The 20,146-nt window shown below is 47.5% G+C and overlaps 1 protein-coding gene across 1 annotated transcript in view; it reads right to left on the minus strand.

The window, feature by feature from the left end:
- The window catches only part of DYNC1H1 (dynein cytoplasmic 1 heavy chain 1), a 2,031,190-nt gene that overhangs the window by 547,885 nt on the left and 1,463,159 nt on the right, over positions 1-20,146 (minus strand). Inside the window, exon 63 of the mRNA XM_069637760.1 lies at positions 15,492-15,666. Coding sequence (XP_069493861.1) covers positions 15,492-15,666 — 175 coding nt within the window. The remainder of the gene's footprint in view (positions 1-15,491; positions 15,667-20,146) is intronic.

Genomic DNA, 20,146 nt, shown 5'->3' on the forward strand with positions numbered 1-20,146 from the left:
CTAAATTACTCATAGTCCATAGTACCTTTTCCTCAATCCTGTATGGGCGTCCCTCGCTAGGGTCGGGAACGGAACCTGTCCAGATGAAACAGTGTAGGGCTAGGAAGCCACCAGAGCTGAAGACCGACCCACTAGTAGCGCTGTTTTGAGTGGGACCAATTTGATGTACACTGTGGCTTGTCAACCCCACTAAATGCCTTGACCACTTGATTAGCTGAGGAGAAGGAGAACCTGTCTGAGTTCCTGTATGCGCCAATGGCCGCTAGGTATGTTCTGCAGCTGTCGACCTGGAGTCCTGATCTGGCCAAATAAGTAGAGAAAGATAACACCTGGTCCAGAGTGCAGGATAGCGGGTCCACTCTGTTTTCCTTGGACCAGAAGCAGAACCTGGTCCATTTGCTCTTGTACTGCTTTCAAGTAGCCTGACTCCATGGATGATTTCTAGGTTGACTCGTGTGAGATACCAAGGGGTGTCATCCAGGTGGCCATCGCTTTTGGATCCAGTTCCTGTGGGTGGACCAGTGCGGGAGGAACAACTGGGTGAGGGGTTTCAGGAGTGGGGGTCAGATAGCCCTTGGCGAGACGCAGTATTCCTCCCTTTCCCGTACCCTTGATCCCTCCTACTTGATAGGATTTTCCAATGCCCCAAATCCCCTGAACCCCCACTTTTCCAAACAAACACAGGGCCGAGGAAGAGGGCAACTGAGAGTAAGACTGCCAGCTCTTTCACATTGCATTGGACATGTCCCGATAATAGGGTCAGGCAAAGTCAGGCACTTGATTCTTAGTGCATACATCTGATACCAATTAGCTCTCCTCACTCAGATAAAAGGCCGAACTTAGACACACCCAGAGCAAGGGGCAATACGAATACGAGCAGAACTTCCCGGGCGAAGGCAAACCTACTGGAGCAGAGCAACTGAGCGAGGGACGAGAGGCATGGGTGGGGAAACCCAGGAGTTCGCTGCAAGGGGTTGTTGCCTCCAAAAGGCTGCGAGAGATACATGGAGAAGGCCAAGTCCCAAACAAAAAGGCTGAATTGTGTTTCAAGGACACAGCGACCCTCTCGGGTGAATAGCAGAGTTGGGAGGCGAGGCAGAGCCTATGGTACTAGCCTTTACTCGTAAACTGGAAGACAGTATAGACAAGAGAGAAATGCACAAAGCCGGTGAGTTGGCAAGCGACGTCAGAGACCGGTCTGTGTTAAAGCAAGATTGAAGTGGCAACATTATATCACAATTGAAGGCTGCACATGTGTGGATGAGAAGTGAAGAAAGGCAGACCTGCGAATGAACTTTGAAGTAACGATGGCTGTAAATTCAGCCACACTAGAGTAACGGAGTGGTCCGGCGAAAGGAAGTAGCCCACTCTAAAGTCTCAGTGAAAGGTGAAAAGTTTATAGCGATTAAGTGAATGAACTGTAAAAGCAAAGTGATTGAGAAACAGGGGGAGTTAACTTTGATACGTGATACAGAAAACTACCCAGACCAGAAAGCACTGGGGCAAATACAAAGGAGTGCGAGTTAGAAGCTGAAAAGTCGAAGTGGTCCTGCAGAAAAAAAGCCACGCACATTTGAAAGTCTTCCACATCAGGAAACGGTCCGAGCCCGACAGAGACTGAAGGTGTAAAAGGTTAGGGGTAGGGAACCCCTGCAAGTGTTTTTCTTTTGAACTTGAGTTTTGAAAAGGCCGACGGAGCGAGACAGACATGAACATTTTGCTCAACTGTGTTTTGGGAAATTGGAAAGCAAGACTTTAACGTGGAAGGCCAGGCGGGCTTCGATCCACGTCTTGAACTGCTTTTGTGTTAAGAGCCAGAGTGTGTCACCCTGCCTACAGGGACCGCCTTATTCTTTGCTGTTCAATGTTGGGAGGAGAGCTGACTCAGCCACATTTATTTGTTATATTTGAACACTGACTTTTCTTTCCATACTTATTCTCCTTTTCACATTTTTGTTCAAGATATAGGGCAGGCATCAGTTTTTTTTAGTAAATGCCATTTTGATTTGGCAGAAACAACTGGGACTGTTTTATTTATTATTTGATGGTCAAGTCTACTATCATCTTAGCTATAGGGCAGAGTAGAAATTTCTCCAACCCCACTGAAGCATCAATAAAGGTTTTACAAATTGTATCTTTTGTTTAAGTGCCATACTTGTGATACCATGCCTCACTTACACACGGGACAGCTGGAGAAGTTGCAGAGTCATCTGCTCAGGTACCAGCCTGCAATGGCTAGCCTCTCCAGGCAAGGGTGAATCACCGCTCTGCACTGCTGCACCAGGAGCGGGAGAGGGACTTCTGGTTGCGTTGACAGCTGTCGGAGGTCTGAGAACCGAGGCCTGGTCGACCACTGCGGTGCTACGAGGATGAGACGCAGCCGCCGGGATTGTCTGATCTTGCAAACATTGTAGCTGAGCAGGGTAGGAGGAAAAGCGTATGCCCACATCCCATCCCAGGGCATCTGGATCGCATCCTTGAGGGAGCCGCGCCCCATTCTCCCCCTGGAGGCAAACTGCTGACAAGTCCGGTTGCTCTCTATCGCAAACGGGTCTGTGATCGGGTGACCCCACCTGCTGAAAATCTCTTATTCTCGTGTGCAGTTGCCACTCGTAATGTTCGGAGTCCCTCCGACATAGTCTGTCTGCATCGAGGTTCGATTTTGATGGCACATGCATCGCTGAAATCCAGATGTCCTGCTCAATCGCCCACTTCCAGATGCTGAGGGCCAGTCTGCATAAGAAGGGGGGATCTGTTGCCCCCCTGCTTGTTTATGTTACACATGTAGGTAGAGTTGTATGTATAAATGCACACTGCACTGTTCCTGATTAATGGCAGGAATGCCTAGAGTGCGAGCCAAATGGCCATCATTTCCAGCTAGTTGATGTGGTTTTGCTGGTCGGTCTTGGACCAGAGACTGTGTACTGAATGAGATCCCAGGGTAGCACCCCACCCTTGAGGAGTCCATATTCATAGTATGATCCGGCAGAGGTGGTATGGATGGTCTTCCCACCATGAGGATCGCCTACTGCGCCCACAATGTGAGGTCTAGCTGTAGGAGCGCAGGTAAAGTGACTGGAGCTCCTTGATGACCAGACTCCTGGTCTCAAGATGCCAGAAAATGCAGCTGCCATCTCCTCAATCGCAACCTGGTGTAAGGGATAGACAGGAGGCATCCCGCCAGTACTCCTAGCAGGTGCTGGTACCACCAGGCTGTAGTTACTTTTCTGCTGAGGAAGTGAGCAGCGGAAGCTTTGATTACCACCACAGCAGCCCCAAAAACACCACAGTTTGTGTAGGGTAGAGCTGAGGCTTCTTGAAGTTGATTGAGAACCCCAGTTTGTAGATTGTAGTCACGAGTCTGGTCGATGAGTACCTGACCTGCTCCAACCCACGCCCTTTGACTAACCAGGCGTCAAGGTAAGGACACAAATGGAAACATTCGAACCTGAGCAGGGGCGCCTCCGTGTTCATCAGTCTTGTGAATACCCTCGGTGCAGAGTTCAGGCCAAACAGCAGCACCTTGTATTGAAAGTGCAGCCCCATGACCAGAACCTGAGGAAGGGTCGATGGGACTGCACTATGGGGACATGCAAATATGCATCTTTCAGATCCAGGGAGCATGTCCAGTCCTGCCCAAACAGCCTGTCTGCTATAAGCGCTGGCGTCACCATTTTGAACTACTGCAGAGGTAGGTATAGATTCAGCAAGGAAAGATCTAGGTCCACTCGCAGGCTCTCTTGGTTCTTCTTTTGAATGGCAAAGATGCAGGAGTAAAAGCCCTGCCCCTGCTGAGGGAGAGCAACCTCCTCCACCGCCTCGCTCTCCACAAGGAAACAAATCTCCTACAAGAGTGAAGGAGTCCCGATCCGTGGGCGGGTGGCGGTTGGGAACAGGGGGTGGGTGGCAAGGGAAGACGAAAGCCTGAGGAGACCACCGTAATCACCCATGAGTCTGTGAACCGTGAGCACCAAGCTTGACAGTACAGGGCCAGCCTGCCCCTAACTGGGGTGCTGTGGCCCAGAGAAGAGCCGTCATTGCTTTTTCGGGTCGGAGGCAGATGGCTGAACTGAAAAAAAGCCTTTGTACAAAGACTTCTGGTGTTTCGACTATGTTGGCTGGGTGACCTGTCCGGTTGCTTGTACTGGCGGTCCTGGAAACCCCGGAAAACGCTGAATGATCAGCCTCTGTCTGATCGAGAGTGGCCCTGCGTGTAGGTTTTGGCCAATGGCTTGGTGAGAATGGTCAGGGACTTGGCTGTCTGTCAACTGATCTTTTACTTATCGGGTTCCTCGTCTGTGAAAAGAGTGCAACAAGTCAATGCCCTCGAAGGGTAGGTCTAGGATACTGTCCTGAACATCAAGATTGAATCTGGTTGCTTTGAGCCATGCCGCCCTTCTCATGTCAGTTGCCACACAGATAGCCCTGCTCGCAGTGTCTATGTGTGCCATTGTGGACTTCATAATGTCCTGTGCCACGTGTTTCGCTTCTGCAAGTCCTGCCTTGAAAGAGGCTTGTTTGTCAGCCAGAATATCCAGAAGGAAGTCTGCCATCTCTCTCTCTCTCTCCTGCCTGAGGTGAATCCTGCGTTCGAGTAGACCTTCTTCCCGTAGGTCTCTAGCATTTTCTCTTCCTTGCCCAGCAAAGCTGAAGTTACAGTGCTTGAGGTGGAGGTCTGGGGCTTGGCATTCATATATGCTGCCGCAATGACTGAAGACAGTGGTTGGGGGTGCACTGACAAGAGCACAGTGTCTCCCTACACACCTGCCTGAACTTTGCATCCAACCTTTTATTTGTTGGCCGAGTGGAGTGGGGCTTGAGCCATCCCTTCTTCACAAGGGCCTCCACATCCTTCTGTGACGGGATGCCAGATCTAGATTCTGCTTTGATGGTGAGCACTTCTGCCAGTACCACTGACTCCGGCAGCTCCCTCTGGGGCTCAGGAATGCCCAGGTAATCAGCAAACCTGGCAATCCTATCATAGAATGACCTCCCGAAGAAGGTGTGTCCTGCTCCTCCTCATCGGTGTCCTGTTGTTAACCTGTGTTACAAGGCGCCCCTGGATCCGCAGGCGTTAGTTCTGCCACAGAAAAAGGCCCAGGCACTGGAACTGGGGGTGTAGGCGCTGTTACCAGAATTACCGGAGGCATGGGGAATGGTGGTGGTGGAGGTAAAGGCTGCGCAGAGACCGGCTGGTGTGGAGTTGTGGGAGGCAACCTCTCCTGGATTATGCCATTGAGGATGTTCCCCCCATCTGTGGAGACAGCACAAGGGTTAAAGAATGATTAAAAAAACAATCCTTGCAAACGGGCTGGGTGCAATCCTGCGCAGGCTGTGGTGGAGTAAAGGCCTGCTGTCTGCTCCCTCCTTGCGAGTACATGCCCTCATGGGATCGTGGCTGATCCGTGAATGTCGAGTATGACGTGGTCTATGTAACTAGAGTCATAGGACCCCAGTCTGCCCTGGCCACAGGCTTTCACCTTTGCGGTCCACCATGTTGGCGGGCTCCTGTCCTGGGCGCCATCTTGTCTACATGTGCCACCATTTTGTCCGTGCCGTCCGCACATGCCATTGTGACGACGTGGGCCTGGGCTCGGTCTGCATGCCTGGATGCATCGGTTCTTCCCCATCCTGCACCTCAGACGTGGGCCTGTTCGGCAATTTGCCCTGAGCCAAGTGGCCAGTAGTGCTGTCTGTGATGCATGTAGGCGCCCCCTCAGGCATGTGCACGGTAGCAGAGCTAAGCCCCTCAGGATGTGTCCCGGTACCAGAGCCAGTAGGCCCATCAGCGGTGGAACCGTTAGGGCCCTTACATACCTCAGCTGTTAAGCCGGTAGCTACAAATGCATTGGTGTCCTTGCTGCCGGTGCGAGGGTCTGACTGACCCCTCCCATCCATAGGCTTCGCCGGGAAGGAGTCACACCTGCAGGGTACTTTTGAGAAGAGGATGCTTACCTTCTTGGTCTTACTGCATACGTATGCTTTAATGTTCTCTGGCGGAGTCCTGGAGAACAATGCTCTCCACTGCGCCAGCCTGTTTCTGAAGGACTGGCATGTGAGAGCATTGCACGCTGAGCAGCCTTGCCATCCGTGCTGTTCCCCGAGGCATCAGAGGCAAAGCACATGCAGATCCAATGTGGGAAAGGAACCATTGCACGACGGGCACCTGCTGAAGCCAGCCGCGGTCGACATGCGCCAGGGACAGACTGGGGCACCGCTGGACGGTGTTCCCAAATACCTGAAAATGTACCAAACAAAAGATAAGGGAAAGCACATGGAATTACAAGGCTTACGGCCTCACCCAGGAGCGCTGGTGAAAGCGGTCTGTTCCCGTCAACGCGGATAAGAGGACTGAGGTGTGGCGCTGTTGTGCAGGGTTAGGGGAGCGCATACTCCCAGGGCAGCGCCCCGCGTGCATATAAATGTAAAGGGAAAAGTGTTATTTTTCTAGTGAAAAAAGGTTCTGTTCTCGTCCTTAGCGAGGGACGACCATACAAGACAGAGGCAAGGGGACGGGACGTAGGAATACACTGATATGACTTTCAATCGAGGTAAAAAGCCTAGCTACTAAGTGTAGAAGCCAGTACAAAAAAGCACAAAGAAATGACTTTCTAAAGTAAGGGTAAAAAGCCAACTTTTAAACAAAGCCAGTAGTTTCAAAACACACAAATTTGATATCAATATGATACAAGTCATTTATAAAGCGGATGTACACAAGTGTTTCTAGGCATGATATTCAACATTAGGGGTAAAAGGCCTAACTTTTGAGCATAGCCAGTAGCTTCAAAAGACACATGTTTGACTTTCAAAAAGAGGTTAAAAGCCTTTAAGCAGAGCAAGCAATTATCAGGCAGCACACAGATTACATTTAGATGTCCTCAGTGACGGGTTACAGGCTGAGATAAGGCAGGTAAGAGGCTAATAGAGAATGAGGCAGGGCTGCCAAATTTCAAAGCGGCAGCATTTGCAAGAACATACAGATTTTACTTTCCCAAAAGAGCGGGAGAGACCCAGTTTCACAGAGGCAGAAGTCACAGAAACATACAGATTTGAATTTGCTGGTCTCAATGGAAGTTGCAGACTGATATATGGACAGTGAAGAGCGAATGCAAAGAGAGGAACAAAGGATACAATTTGGTTGGAAAGTCTAGTAGCGCAGACATAAAAAAAAGCAAACAGTAATTGAGCCCGTCATGCATAGAAGATGCAGTGAGCGGCATAGTTTGTAGAGATGAGCAGGTCAGTGTGAAAGAGCATTGATGCGGGGCGCGAGGAAGGCAGATGGTGGCATCCCATATGAGATGCAATCCATGTAATGGCAAGTGGGACCTCAGGGGGGATATGGACTGGTGAGGAGTGTGTTCTGAAACTGAATAAAAGGTGAGTTTCCTGAGGTGAAAGGCAAGTCGACCACTGGAACTTGAAGTAACAGAAGAAGACGACAACCAGAGAGGCCTGCAGACCCTTTGCAACACTGAAGCAACCACTGCTGTCCTGACCCCGTTTTCTATGTGACAGTGGAACTCCGAAGATGAAGACTCCTTCCTGTTTGCTGCTGGGACCAACCAGCCCTGAAACGAACTACAATCTGAGCCATCTCCGAGGTGCTGTGCCTTTTCAGACCCACAGACCGCAAATACCAGGAGACCTCCAACCCAATTGTAGGGCATAGTCTTGCAAGGCCGAATCCATCTCAAGTCTTTGCTGAGTTCCAGGTGAACCTCCAGAGACACAATCCGATTCATCAAAGTCCCCTCACTAGAGTGCAGGACTACAGGAATCAAAGAAGATTGACCGGGCAAATCGTGTCCTGTGTTGGTGCTGTAGAAAAGGTGCCAAAACCGCAGACTGATGAGAGAAGCTGAATAAATCCATGCTAGAGGTCCGCTCTCAAGACTGCTGCTGAGACATCCTGTTCATTGAGAGACCAGGTCCACCGCTGCTGTCCAGAGGAGAATCCAGCCAAGAACAATTCTTCTAACCAAAAGTAGTGTGGGGTGAAAACTTTTTTTTTAAAGAAATTGTTTATTGAATTTTTGGGATAACATATCAAACTGAAACACATTCCCTTAACATCCCACCCCAAGCTCCTCCCACCCCCAGTACACTCATAGACCTTGTGCCATAACTTCGAAAATCCTGAGATTCCCAAGAGGTGTAGATTATTTGGACAGTATTGTTCAGTAAAGTCTACATGTAGGAAGTTCAGAGTTGCCGTTCTGTCAGAAACTGGGACTGGTCCTTTGTATCGCATACGTTACCCATTTGAGGGATATAAAGTTCCAAAACTTGTAAAGCCATTCTCCGATTAGCAGGGGTCAGTGGATTTCCATTTCTAGGCGATGACCAGTAGTGCTGCCATGTGTAAGATATAGAACGTTTTCCTGCTACCTTTAAGCCAAAGTCTATTGTCCGGTTCCGCAATGCCCAGGAGGATTTCGCTCTTTGCGCGGTGTGCTGTCAACCCAAACATATCCCTCACACTCTCATTAACCTCTTACCAAAACGGTTATATTTTAGGGCATGCCCACCAAACATGTAGCCAGTCTCCCACACCCCAACAATTTCTCCAACAGGAGACCTGAATGACCAGCTTCATTTTATGTATTTTCTCTGGGGTGTAGTGCCATTGGAACATGATTTTAAGCCAGAATTCCCCGATATGCAGCAATCATGTTAAACGGGAATATCCGCCCAGAGACCAGACCAGCTGTGGGGTGAAAACTTTTACCAAGAAGTCGCTCCAGAGTGGTGGAGTTCACAGAGGTGTCCAGGGCGTCCACTCTTACTTCTGACACAAGCTCTCAGCTTGTGTCCCTTTTGCAAGTCCTTTAACTGGGTCTCCAACGTGTCAATTATTCTAGCCTCTTTAACTATAGATCTAAAGTATCCATAGAAACATTTGCTGTTCTGCTGCTTTGTAAGATTTTTGAGTCATCTCCAAACTGACTTTTACACAGTTAGGGATCATACTTTTAAAGTGTTAACTTGCACTAAAACTGCCTCTAGAGCCTTAATCTCTGCTATTGTTTGACTAACGAATGGTTTTCTTTCCTAAAAGACTATGTTATGTGGTTTTGCTAAATAAATACAATTACTGTATATCTTCGTCTGTGCGCGAGTGCGCGGTATTACTGAAAAGGTAGAAGTGTCATTAGTGTCAAATTCGGTAACAATTGTAACCATGAGCAGCTATAAACTAAGCAGTGGCATTTGAAAAGTATCTACAAGTAATCATGTGTGTATTGGTTTAATGATCAAAGTATTTTAAAACATTCCTTGTGTAATTATAATAAAGATATATTTTATATAAATGTATTTGTGTAAGTGTTTCTTTGATCTGCTTTACTAACTGAGTTCAGTGTATTTACCTACAGCTCACATCCTCCTCTTATAGGTCAAACTGCTCAGCCAAGGTTCCATGAGTAGTACAGACTGATACTAAGAGTTGGGGACCTGTATGTCATAAGGATAGTTTTATGAAGTCTTATATCAATTGGACTTTAGGAAAACACCTGTGATGGTCATCAACGGGATCGACGACGAAGTGGATGCCGGTGCTCTCGTCAACGTATCGCGATAGTTGATGGGGTCATGGTCGTCAACGGGGTGGATGGAGAGAGGAGACACCAGAGGATTTCTCATTTTTAGTCTTGTGCGAGGAAGGCAATCGAAGCTTAGATGGGGTCAAGGACTTCTTCTTGGAAGGAGCACGCCTAACTGGCAGGCTCGCTGTTGACATAGATTGCGACAGTGACCGTGTCCTTCCCGATCTGGGACCCACAGCCATGGCAAACCTAACAGGATCCGTAGCGTGGTGACTGGCCTCCTTTTGAACCCCCAGGGAAGAGGTATCATCAAAGGACCTCCACCTCTTCTCAGACGGAGTTCGCTCTTGTGACTGGCAAGTCCCGAATGAGGTTTGACCGTGCCCGGAGGCCGCGTCAGAGGCCTTCCCCAACTTGAGCCACGCTGCTAACCTGCTTCGAAAAATCATGGCAAATCTCACATACCTCCTCATTGTGGTCCTGATGCAGGCAATACAAGCACTTGTGGTGTCGATCCTTGACAGACATTTTGTAGTCCACATTTCGTGCATATCTTGAAAAGACACCTCTTCTCTTTGAACATGGTGAAAGGCGTGAAATAGGCCCAAGCCTGGGCCTTCCAAAAACTTCAAAGAGAAGCTCTGCAATGAAAGTTGATCTTCGCTGACAACGGGTCCCTGCTGCCGGTAGTCGACCGACGGAAGAAGTCGGCCAAAAAACACTAAATTTAATCGAAAAAACTTGACATCTCAAAAAAGCTTGAATTGCAAGATGAAATGACTCCCAACTCTGAAACGTGCGGTAAAAGTCTGAAGATGGCCACCAGGAGTGGAGCTTAGGGAGACATTGGTTTAGAGGAGAAATGCAGTTTTCAGGCTAAAGCGAAACTGCTTTTCTTTTTTACTTAGGATTCCCAGCCTGACGGGGACTTTTCATGAGCATGTGAATCCTTGCCAGACCCCATGCTGGAGAGAGGACTGATACTCCTAAAGAAGGGATATTCATCCAGAAATGCGTAGAGTGGTTCCAAATATGTATTTGGAATAGACTCTGGACGCCTGTTGAAACTGAAGATAACGGAGTGGAAATCTCAGAAAATGAATTCTTGAATTGCTTTTGTGAATATTGAATGGTTATTTATGATGAGAAGTTTAGTATGAGGTTAATTTGGATGAAAAAAGGAATGATAGGGGAATTCATCTTGTAACACAGATTTTTTTTTTAGAAAAAACTGTATGAGAAATTAAGTGTTACTCACTGGAGTGACTAATGTACTCCTAGTCCATAGTCCCCTTTCCTCCATTCTGTATGGTCTTCCCTCACGAGGGCCGGGAACGGAACCTCTTTTCCATCAGAAAAAGACATTTCCCCTTTAAATGTATTGGTGCGTGGGGGGCGCGAGCTCAGGAGCACAGGCTCCCTTAAGCTTGCCCACCGACGCTACACCTCAGTCCCCTTTTGCACGTCGGCTTAGTGTTTAAAAATCTCACTGGTTTTATTATAGGCGGATGGATGGTGGGAAAGGGGACTATGGACTAGTAGAACAGTAATTCTGGTGAGTAACACTTAATTACTCCTACGTCCCGTCCCATTTTCTCCATCCTGTATGGGCGATTACAACAGACACTACGCCCTCAGGGGGAGAGCATGACCTAGGAAAATAAAATATGCAGCACCGCTTGGCCAAATGCTGCATCAGCCTTGGCACTGGTATCCAAGCAGTAGTGCTTGCAGAAAGCCGAAGGTTTCGCCCATGTTGCTGCCCTGCTGATCACCTGCCAGAGAATGTGGTGTTGGATGGCGACTGCAGTCGCCTTTGCTCTTGCTGCATGCGCATTCAAGCCCTGCAGCAGATCCTTACGTTGGACCTTGCATACCTCCTGAATCTCTGCTGTCATCCATCGAGCTATGGATGCCTTGGAGGCCTGCTGCCCAGGTCTAGAGCCTCTGAATGGTACAAACAGTGCGTCCGTCTTACGGATGCCCTTCGTTCTGTCTAGATAGAATTTCATTGCCCTCCTGACATCCAGGCAGTGGAGAGTGTTCTCTGCATCTTCCTTGGGTTCCGGAAAGAATATGGGGAGCACAATCTCCTCGTTGATATGGAAGGATGAAATCACCTTTGGAAGACATTTGGGGTGCATGCAGAGCAGAGCATTGTCCTTGTGAAATCTAGTGTATGGTTCTGAGGTGGCTAATGCCTGGATCTCCCTTACTATGCGAGCTGAAGTAAGCATGACCAGAAGGGCTGTCTTTAGTGTGACCAACTTAATGTCTGCTGTGGCCATGGGTTCAACTGGTTTATGTGCTATAGCGCTTAGGACTATATTCAGGTCCCAAATGGGATGAGGATCCTTGACCGGGGGTAAAGCCTGGGTGTCCTGTGAGGAGCTTTTTTTACTACAGGATTGGCCGAAGATAGGACGAGAGAGTCAAAGTTCCTATACGCACCGATGGCAGACAGGTACGTTCTGCAGGTATTAACCTGTATGCCAGACCTGGCTATATAGGCTGAGAATAACAAAATTTGGTCGAGGTTGCATGTCAGTGGGTTCACACTGTGTTCCTTAGCCCAAAAGCAGAATCTTGTCCATTTGCTTTTGTACTACTTGCGTGTAGCCTGGCTCCTGGCATTTTGGATGATATACATATTGTCAGTAGACAGTTGAAGGTGCTGGGGTGTCAGCTGCTAAGGAACCAGGCCGTTAGGGCTCGCCTCTCTGGAGTGGGGTGCAGCGCTGTGCCTCCCTGCTGCCTTAGAAGAGGCCCCTTCTCGAGGGGGAGTAGAATCTCCAGCTGACGTGACATCTGCAGTAGGTCCGAGAACCAGGGTTGCGCTGGCCAGCGAGGCGCCACGAGGATGACGCAGAGGTTCTTGAACTCCTGATCTTGCTCACTACCTTGTGTATGAGCAGTGTGGGTGGAAATGCATACACCCACATCCCGTCCCAGGGTATCTGGAGTGCGTCTCAGAGAGGTGTGTCCCCTTTTTACCCCAGGACACGAACTGCCGGCACGTCTGATTGTGAGCTGTCACAAAGAGGTCTGTTGTTGGGTGACCCCATCTGCTGAACACTTCCTGGAGAATTCTCCCGTTCAGCTGGCATTCGTAATTGTCGGCGTCCAGGCGGCTGAGTCTGTCCTCTTCCAGATTGGACTCGCCCGGAAGGTGGACCGCTGAGAGCCACACTCCATGGCTGATAGCCCATTCCCAGATGTCCAGGGTCCACGCGCAGAGTTGAAGGGATATGGTGCCCCCGTTAGTTGATATAGAACATGCAGTTCGTATTGTCTGTCTGGATGAACATCGACCTGATGCAGAAAAGGGGACTGAGGTGTGGTGCCTGTGGGCACGGTTAAGGGGGCCCGTGTTCCCAAGGCTGCGTCCCAGTAAATTTAAAGGGGAAATGTCTTTCTGGTGGAAAAGATGTTCTGTTCCCATCTCTCATGAGGGATGCTCATACAGGATGGAGGAAAGGCGACGGGACGTAGGAGTAATACATTTGAAACCAAATAAAAGTTAGACCTTTAAATTAGCTGAGAAAAGAGATTGAAATATAAAAGATTATTTTTGATGGGCGTTTGCAATTCTCTTACTTTAAAACAGGAACATATTTTTGGGCCAATTGGTACCAATTTGGCCCGACTGGTATATCCCACACGCACCTGAAGATTAGGCATCCCATCCAATTAATGTACTAGTTTTACATACGTCTGCACCTCTGCAGTTTGTTTTTGGTTACACTTTGAAACGTAGCAACTTGGTTTTCTTAAAAGAAAGGCTCTAGTTCCTATGGGTGTTTCTCTGGTAAAGGTACTGGAATGGCTTAGGTGCCTAACCTTATGGAGAGGGCTATTGTTAAAAGGTCCGTCCCTCCACCCTTTCCCCGGTGTGACCACAGGCACCTGCAGCGTGGTAGGACTAAATACTCCTTCAACTGCCTGCTGCCTTGTTTTGGGACCAGTTCAGTTGTTCTGGGGAATCCCCTTTGAATTCCTCCAGATCGAGCCTTTACTAACTCAGGATGGCCCTTAGCCCTTTTTACTGCTTCATTGTTGGTTCACAAATGTAGGCAGCAGACTTCATTACACTACCTAGTAGATTAAAACTCTGGGTGGTGGCTGGTGGATAGCCAGCTCTGTAGAGGCCTGACCTTACACCTGGGCCTGGGATGCATGCTTGTGTTGTCTGCAGCCAGTTACCCAGCCTTAATCTCAGACATATGCACACAAAAGGCTACCTTGTGGGTTCTGGCCATAGCCCACAAAGAGAATGTCCACATCCTGCCCCTACCCTGGAGGAATTCGGCCAAAAGGAAAGTGAAGCACAGAGATAAGGTTCAAAACACATGTATAGCTATTTTGAGCACTTTAATGCACGAAAGAAATAAAAGGTGCAGATGATGGCACCCAAGAAAGTAAAAACCAAAAAGGTACTACTGCCACGAGCCAGGCTCGGTTTGACCGATTATAAGAAAAATATCCATAGTTAAATAAAGAATGGAAAAACAAAGCTTCCCTGCACTAATCTACTTAAGAGATTTAGTACTGCTACATAAGACTTCAATGGAGACAGGATGCTCCGGCACTTCCACCCTGAAGGACTGACCAGTGTCACTGAAACAAGAAGAGTTAAAGGAACGTAGACTCAAAAAAGGCATCACTGCAACAAACAAAAAAATCAGGTCAGTGTCACCAAATAGTCAACAGGTATGCTGAGAATACCTTTGAAGTAAATGGGAAAGATGCATAAAGACATGGTTTCCTAAAACTATGACCAAAGCAAGCAAGAGAACTGGGCACTAGTACCCTGATATTTATTTATATTCTATTTATTGATTTATGATTACAATTTAACCATACACAACCAAACCATTTCACTTCAATCGAGACATTACCTAAATATAAATGTAAATTTATATATCTTAACATAGTCTGTCTATGATATAAAGTACTAACCTCTAATATCAATATAACATTAATTGAATACATATTAAAATATAAAAATTGGTTTTCAGCAGAAAACTATTCATAAATAAAATATACTGCCAAGTTCAAAGAGACAGAATCATCCCCTGAAAACCCTAATCCAAATATTTTGGGAAGTAATACGGTTATAGTATACCTTTGACGTGAGAATCCTGACAAGGATGCTAGAATCTTTAAAGCAGGCCAGTGTATCTAGTTCTGCTTCCGGACCTCCAGTACAAGCGGTATTTTTGAGTTAAAGTGGAAGGCTGAAGGCTTTCTACCCTTTCTGTACATATTAAAGGCTAGGGTCAGAACAGTCTGGGGCTTGCTTAGGAAATTGAACTGTTGTCCCAGGTTGACTAGGGAAGAAAAATCCAGAAAAATGAATGCGCCGCTCGCCTTTCTGTGATCAGTCAGAAGTAGTGGAACTATGTTCCCTACTCTCCTGCCCCCACTCCCTACAAACCACATCACCATGCCCCCTCCCACGCACAATACAAAACCACAAACACATGTGCCTGTTGTTTAAGGGAACGTTCAGTGCATTGTACTGAAAGTGCAAGTTTTAACTTCTTCCTACACTTTTATTTTAAAATGAAACCATTCCAGAACTGTTTATTTTTAAAATGAAAGTATAGGAACAGTAAAACAATTAAAAGAAGTAGAGGAGCACCGCTCCCAACCGCTCCCGCCCACTTCGACCACTGTCTTATACCTTAGCCTACCCTTCTAATTATTCCACCAACCCACCCTGTTGAACAAAGTTTATGAACTACATTGTGACTGGAGTTTTCTGTTGGTCTCGCATCGTCACCAAGACACATTCAAACTCACCCTATTTAAAAAGCACACACATTTTAAAAACATTTTCAATATGAACATTTTAATATCAGTTTTTCCACAAGGAAGGTCATACGATTATGTCCAAAATTAAATATTGAGCAACCAACACTAATTTGACTTTAAACTTACATCATCAGCTTGGACCTTTGACACCACATCCTTGAATTCAGGAAGGCTGCTTAGTCTCATCATGGCTTCCACTTGTTCTTCCGTCAAGCCATTGATCTTTGGTACAGAAGAACCGCCAAGGACAATCTCCTTTCCTCGCAAGAAGTGCTGAAATTCTACATCATATGTGGGTTCCCTGCAACAATAATAAAAAAAAACCTAGATGTCATTTTATGTGAAAGGCCAGAAAGTAAACATTTTAAAAAGTGCACAGACTATATTTTTAACATGGCTGTGTTTTGTTAGTGCTAGGTAGATTTGTCATTTCTATGCCAAATCACTTTACATGCGAGAACCCCAGAACATTTTTCTGCCTGAGTGAGTGGGAGCCTTTTATTCTATGGAGTCATGTTTTCCTCCAAATTGTGTAAAGGCATAATGTAATTTACTTTTGCAGCCCACAGCACCTTTTGTGTAGTGCTACTGGGAGCCCTTTGGGCTTCCTTTTGTATTTTCTTTTTTTTTCCCCTCGTGGGAACAAGGGTAGGGATCATTTTTAACCAGACCGAAAAACGTGTCTGCGGTTGCTGTTGGTAATCTTGGTTCAGAGGAGTATTGCCAAGCATTTCGGTGCTGGACTGCCCCAGGGCAGGACAAAGACTGATATGTTTTGGATATTTCTTCTCAAAGAAAGATAGTGAGCTAAAGACTCTGCGCAAGGCTCTCGTAACCGGGAGTAATGTCCAGCAGAGAGACTCCGAGCACTCCCCTTTTTTTTTTTGCATTATTCAAATACAAATGTATCAGAGACATACAGCACACCCATACTACAAATAAGGAACAATTTACTTAGCTATAAACCCTGTTCTCCAGCATGTATTCACATGCTCTTGAAATTACAAGTTACTCACCGTAGTGACTAACGTACTCTTAGCCCCAAGTCCCCTTTCCTCCATACTGCACGGGCATCCCTTCCAAGGAACAGGAGACAACCTTTTTCACCAGAAAAAAACTTTCTTCCCCTTTAAATTTAGAGGCGGGTGCGGCCCTGGGAGCATGCGCTGCACTAACTGTTCCCTCCGGCGCCACACCTCAGTCCCCATTGACGAATCGACAATAGATTTAACATTGCCTAATGACACCAGTATTATTAGGGGGGGGGGGGGGGGAGATGGTGGGATGTATGGAGCAAATGGGACTAACATTATTACGGTGAGTAACTTATAATTACTGCATGGGCGATTACAACTGAATGTAGCCCCAGGGTAGACAGGAGACCCTCCTTGAGCAAATCGGCTCCTGAGAACCGCCTGTACGAAAGCCTCCTCCGATCTAGAGCCTGTATCCAAACAGTAATGCTTGCAGAAAGCTCAGGGAGTGGCCCAGGTGGCCGACCTGCTTATGACTTGCCAAGGGACATGGCACTGGAATGCGATGGCTGTGGCCTAACCCCTAACTGCGTGGGCGTGCATGTTAGCCGGAAGCAGCTTGTGCTGGACATTGTATGCTTCTTTGATGGCCGAGACCATCCAGCGGAATATGGATGCCTTGGAGGCCCGATAGCCTTCTCAGCATACTCAGCAAGGCAGTGGCATGCTCCTCTCAATGCAAACTTTTTTGACTACTTTGAAATCACTGCTGTTTTTGCCATTCTACGATGGCGGTGTCCTTTGTGTGTTTGCTGGAGTGTTTCCATGGTGCTGGGGGTGGCCTAGGATTGGTCGTGGCCATATTCTTCTTGGCCAATGGGAAGGCCGGCAGACTTGGCCAGTCCTCCTCACAAGGACCACTCCTAAGGCCCCGTCTATCCCTGCCCACCACGGTACGCCGCGCGCCACTATCTGCCTGTGTCGTGTATGACCCCCCCGCAATCCAGCTGGTTGCCTGTGTTGTGTATGACCCCCCCCCACCCCGCTGGTTGCCCGTGTTATGATTGATGTGAATGATTTCCCACCCCTCCGCCTGTGCATGAGCAAGTGCCCCCCTGACATGAACTCGCAACTGCATGGAAGTGCCGCCCTCTATCTGAGACTGCACTATACTTTAGCCCTCTGATCCCAACCTTGAACAAGTATGTAGCCACTGCCCTCTACATGGGACGGGTCCCATGCTACTCTGTTGACTTCTACCATGCATCCAAGTATAATGGCCCCTTGAAGTATTGCGGCTGGCACCCTGCATCTGCTACTGATCCTGACGTGGCATTGTATGCTGCGCCGTCAAGTAACATGTGATCGGCTCCATTCATTTGCCCACTGTTTTTTCTTTTCTTACCATGCACCTATATGTAGCTGCCGTCATGCTGTTACTTGTGGCCGGCACCATGTTCGTGCCACTGACCTTATGACTTGCCGTTACCACCCTTTAAGATGGGGTTGTGTAGCATATATGTACCACTCAGACCGACCTACGCATTGTACTCATATGCCACCCTCAAGACAGGGCTGTGCATCTGTCCAATGCCACCCAACCTATTTTGACTATGCATTTTACGGTGTTGCCATCCTTTAAGATGGGTGCTGTGCACCATCATTTTGCCTCCTAACCTATAATGACCCTGCATTGTATAATGTTGCCACCCTTTCAAGATGGGGCTGTACTTCATTTCTGTGCCACCTACACTGTCTCCATGCATTGTATTCCACCGCCGTCCCCCAATGGGATCAGGCTAACTTAACTGTATGTCCTTGCTAGCACTTATCTCACTAAGACTTGTATGTTTTTGGTCTGTTCTTCACAAGCACTTATGTAACCAAGTAAGCCTTCTTAACAGCGCCACGATGCCCGAGGGCAGTTGTGTGCTTTACAAATGCAAATAAATAAATAGCCCGGTCTTGCACCTTCGAATGTGACAAACGGGGCGTCTGATTTGCGGAAGCCCTTGGTCCCGTCAAGGAATTTCAGGGCACGCCTGACATCCAGGCAGTGCTGAACTCTGTGCCTCGTCCTTCGGATCGGCAAAAAACATAGGATGGACGATTTCTTCATTTGTTCAAATGGAAAGCAGACGGCACCTTAGGCAGAAATGCCGGGTGTGTCCGCAGGGCTACTTTGTCCGTGTGAAAGGTATTATATGGTTCTGAGGCGACCAGCGCCTGGATTTTGCTGATTCTGCGAGCCGAGGTGAAGCCGACTGGTAAGGCCGTCTTAATGTTATGTTATGTTATTTTGCATTTGTATAGCGCTTTATGTCTCAAAGCGCTGGTAGGTTGAACGCTGTCGGGAAACGCAGTTCAAGTCAGTTGACAGACGTAAAGTGCGTGGGCGCACCACGTATGTGTGCAGCTGATGTGGTTGTTGCATGATAGCTGCTTCTTAGCGGTAGGTGTGGTGCTGAGGAGATCAGTTGAATGTGTTCAGTCTGGAGGGGGACATCCAGACTGAGGTTTGGCTGCGTTAGGCCTGAGGAGACGCCTAAGCTAGCCGGTATGTGCTAGCTAGCTGTGTTTTATTAGGATGATGGGTAGTTTGACGAGTCATGTTAGTATGAGAACAGCTTTACCGAATGTGTCATAGTACCGCTGTGTTCTAGTTAAATGGTGGTGTATAGGAGAGAGTAAGCGTAGTAGTGTGATATTGTGGTAATCAGTTAAGTGTATGCGACCAGGCACACTCAATGATGTTGGGAATACCGTCTAAATTCAACATTAGCACAGTGATGGTATTAGGGCACGCTTTCTAAGTTCAGCTTTAACACAGTGACCCTTTTAGGACACATTTTCTAGATTCAACTTTGACCCAGTGATGCTAATGGGGCACCGTTAGGTAGAATCCTGTGCAGTACCCTTAGGGACCACTACACACAATTAAGACTACAGGTGACAATACAAGTTTTACCTTTGGTACAAGCCTGTACTACTATGTTAAAAGTGGTAGCAGTAGCGGAGCAGCCAGGCTTATCTCAAGAGTATATGAGCAGTAGCAGAGATTACACAAAGGGACCACAATTACTGTGACTCAAGCAAACACTGACTCAAGGTTTCAGGTAAAAAAATATAAGTACATTTATTTTTAAACCCTCTGTTATAACCACAACATTTCTATTAAATTCAAAACCACAAGTAAAATACACTACAACTAACCAATTCACTTTGTACAGTATTAATCAAGGTCAGTACCCTGTGTTTAAACGGACCGGCATTATGAACCAAGACACGTTATCGTGAATACGATTGCGATCACTTTTTGACAGTTCGGTCTACTAAATAAACGCGTATCCGAGTCAAGAAATGTTACAGGGGCAAAAACACACTTAGCACTTGAGATACCCAGAGGGAGTTGGGGGCAAAAATCATAGGCAATGTTTTAGTTAGGCAGACAGAATCGACGAACACTCAGACAGGAATTCAAGAGTTAAAGGGTCGGAGCCAAAGTCAAGTGACACCAGGTTCCTGTTGTCGAGGATCACACAGTCGGACAGTTCACGATTCAACGTAGCCAAGAGTACTTTGATATTGTCAATGTTCGGAAGCAAAAGTTATAAGAGGGAGGGAAAAGTAAGGACAAGCCTTAAGAAGAGAAATAGGGATTCACCCAAATTCCTCAAGCAAGACACAGTACCTTTCTCAAACGATGAAGCTGGTGCCCCGGCAGTTGTTCCTGGTAGTTTCCTGCAGACCCACGATTCCTGGAGCTTCGGCACGAAGAAGGAGGTTGGGGGGGGTCTGCACCACACA

Source organism: Ambystoma mexicanum, chromosome 14 (genome assembly GCF_040938575.1).
Source record: "Ambystoma mexicanum isolate Mex_15411 chromosome 14, UKY_AmexF1_1, whole genome shotgun sequence".
In the NCBI taxonomy this organism is placed as follows: domain Eukaryota; kingdom Metazoa; phylum Chordata; class Amphibia; order Caudata; family Ambystomatidae; genus Ambystoma; species Ambystoma mexicanum.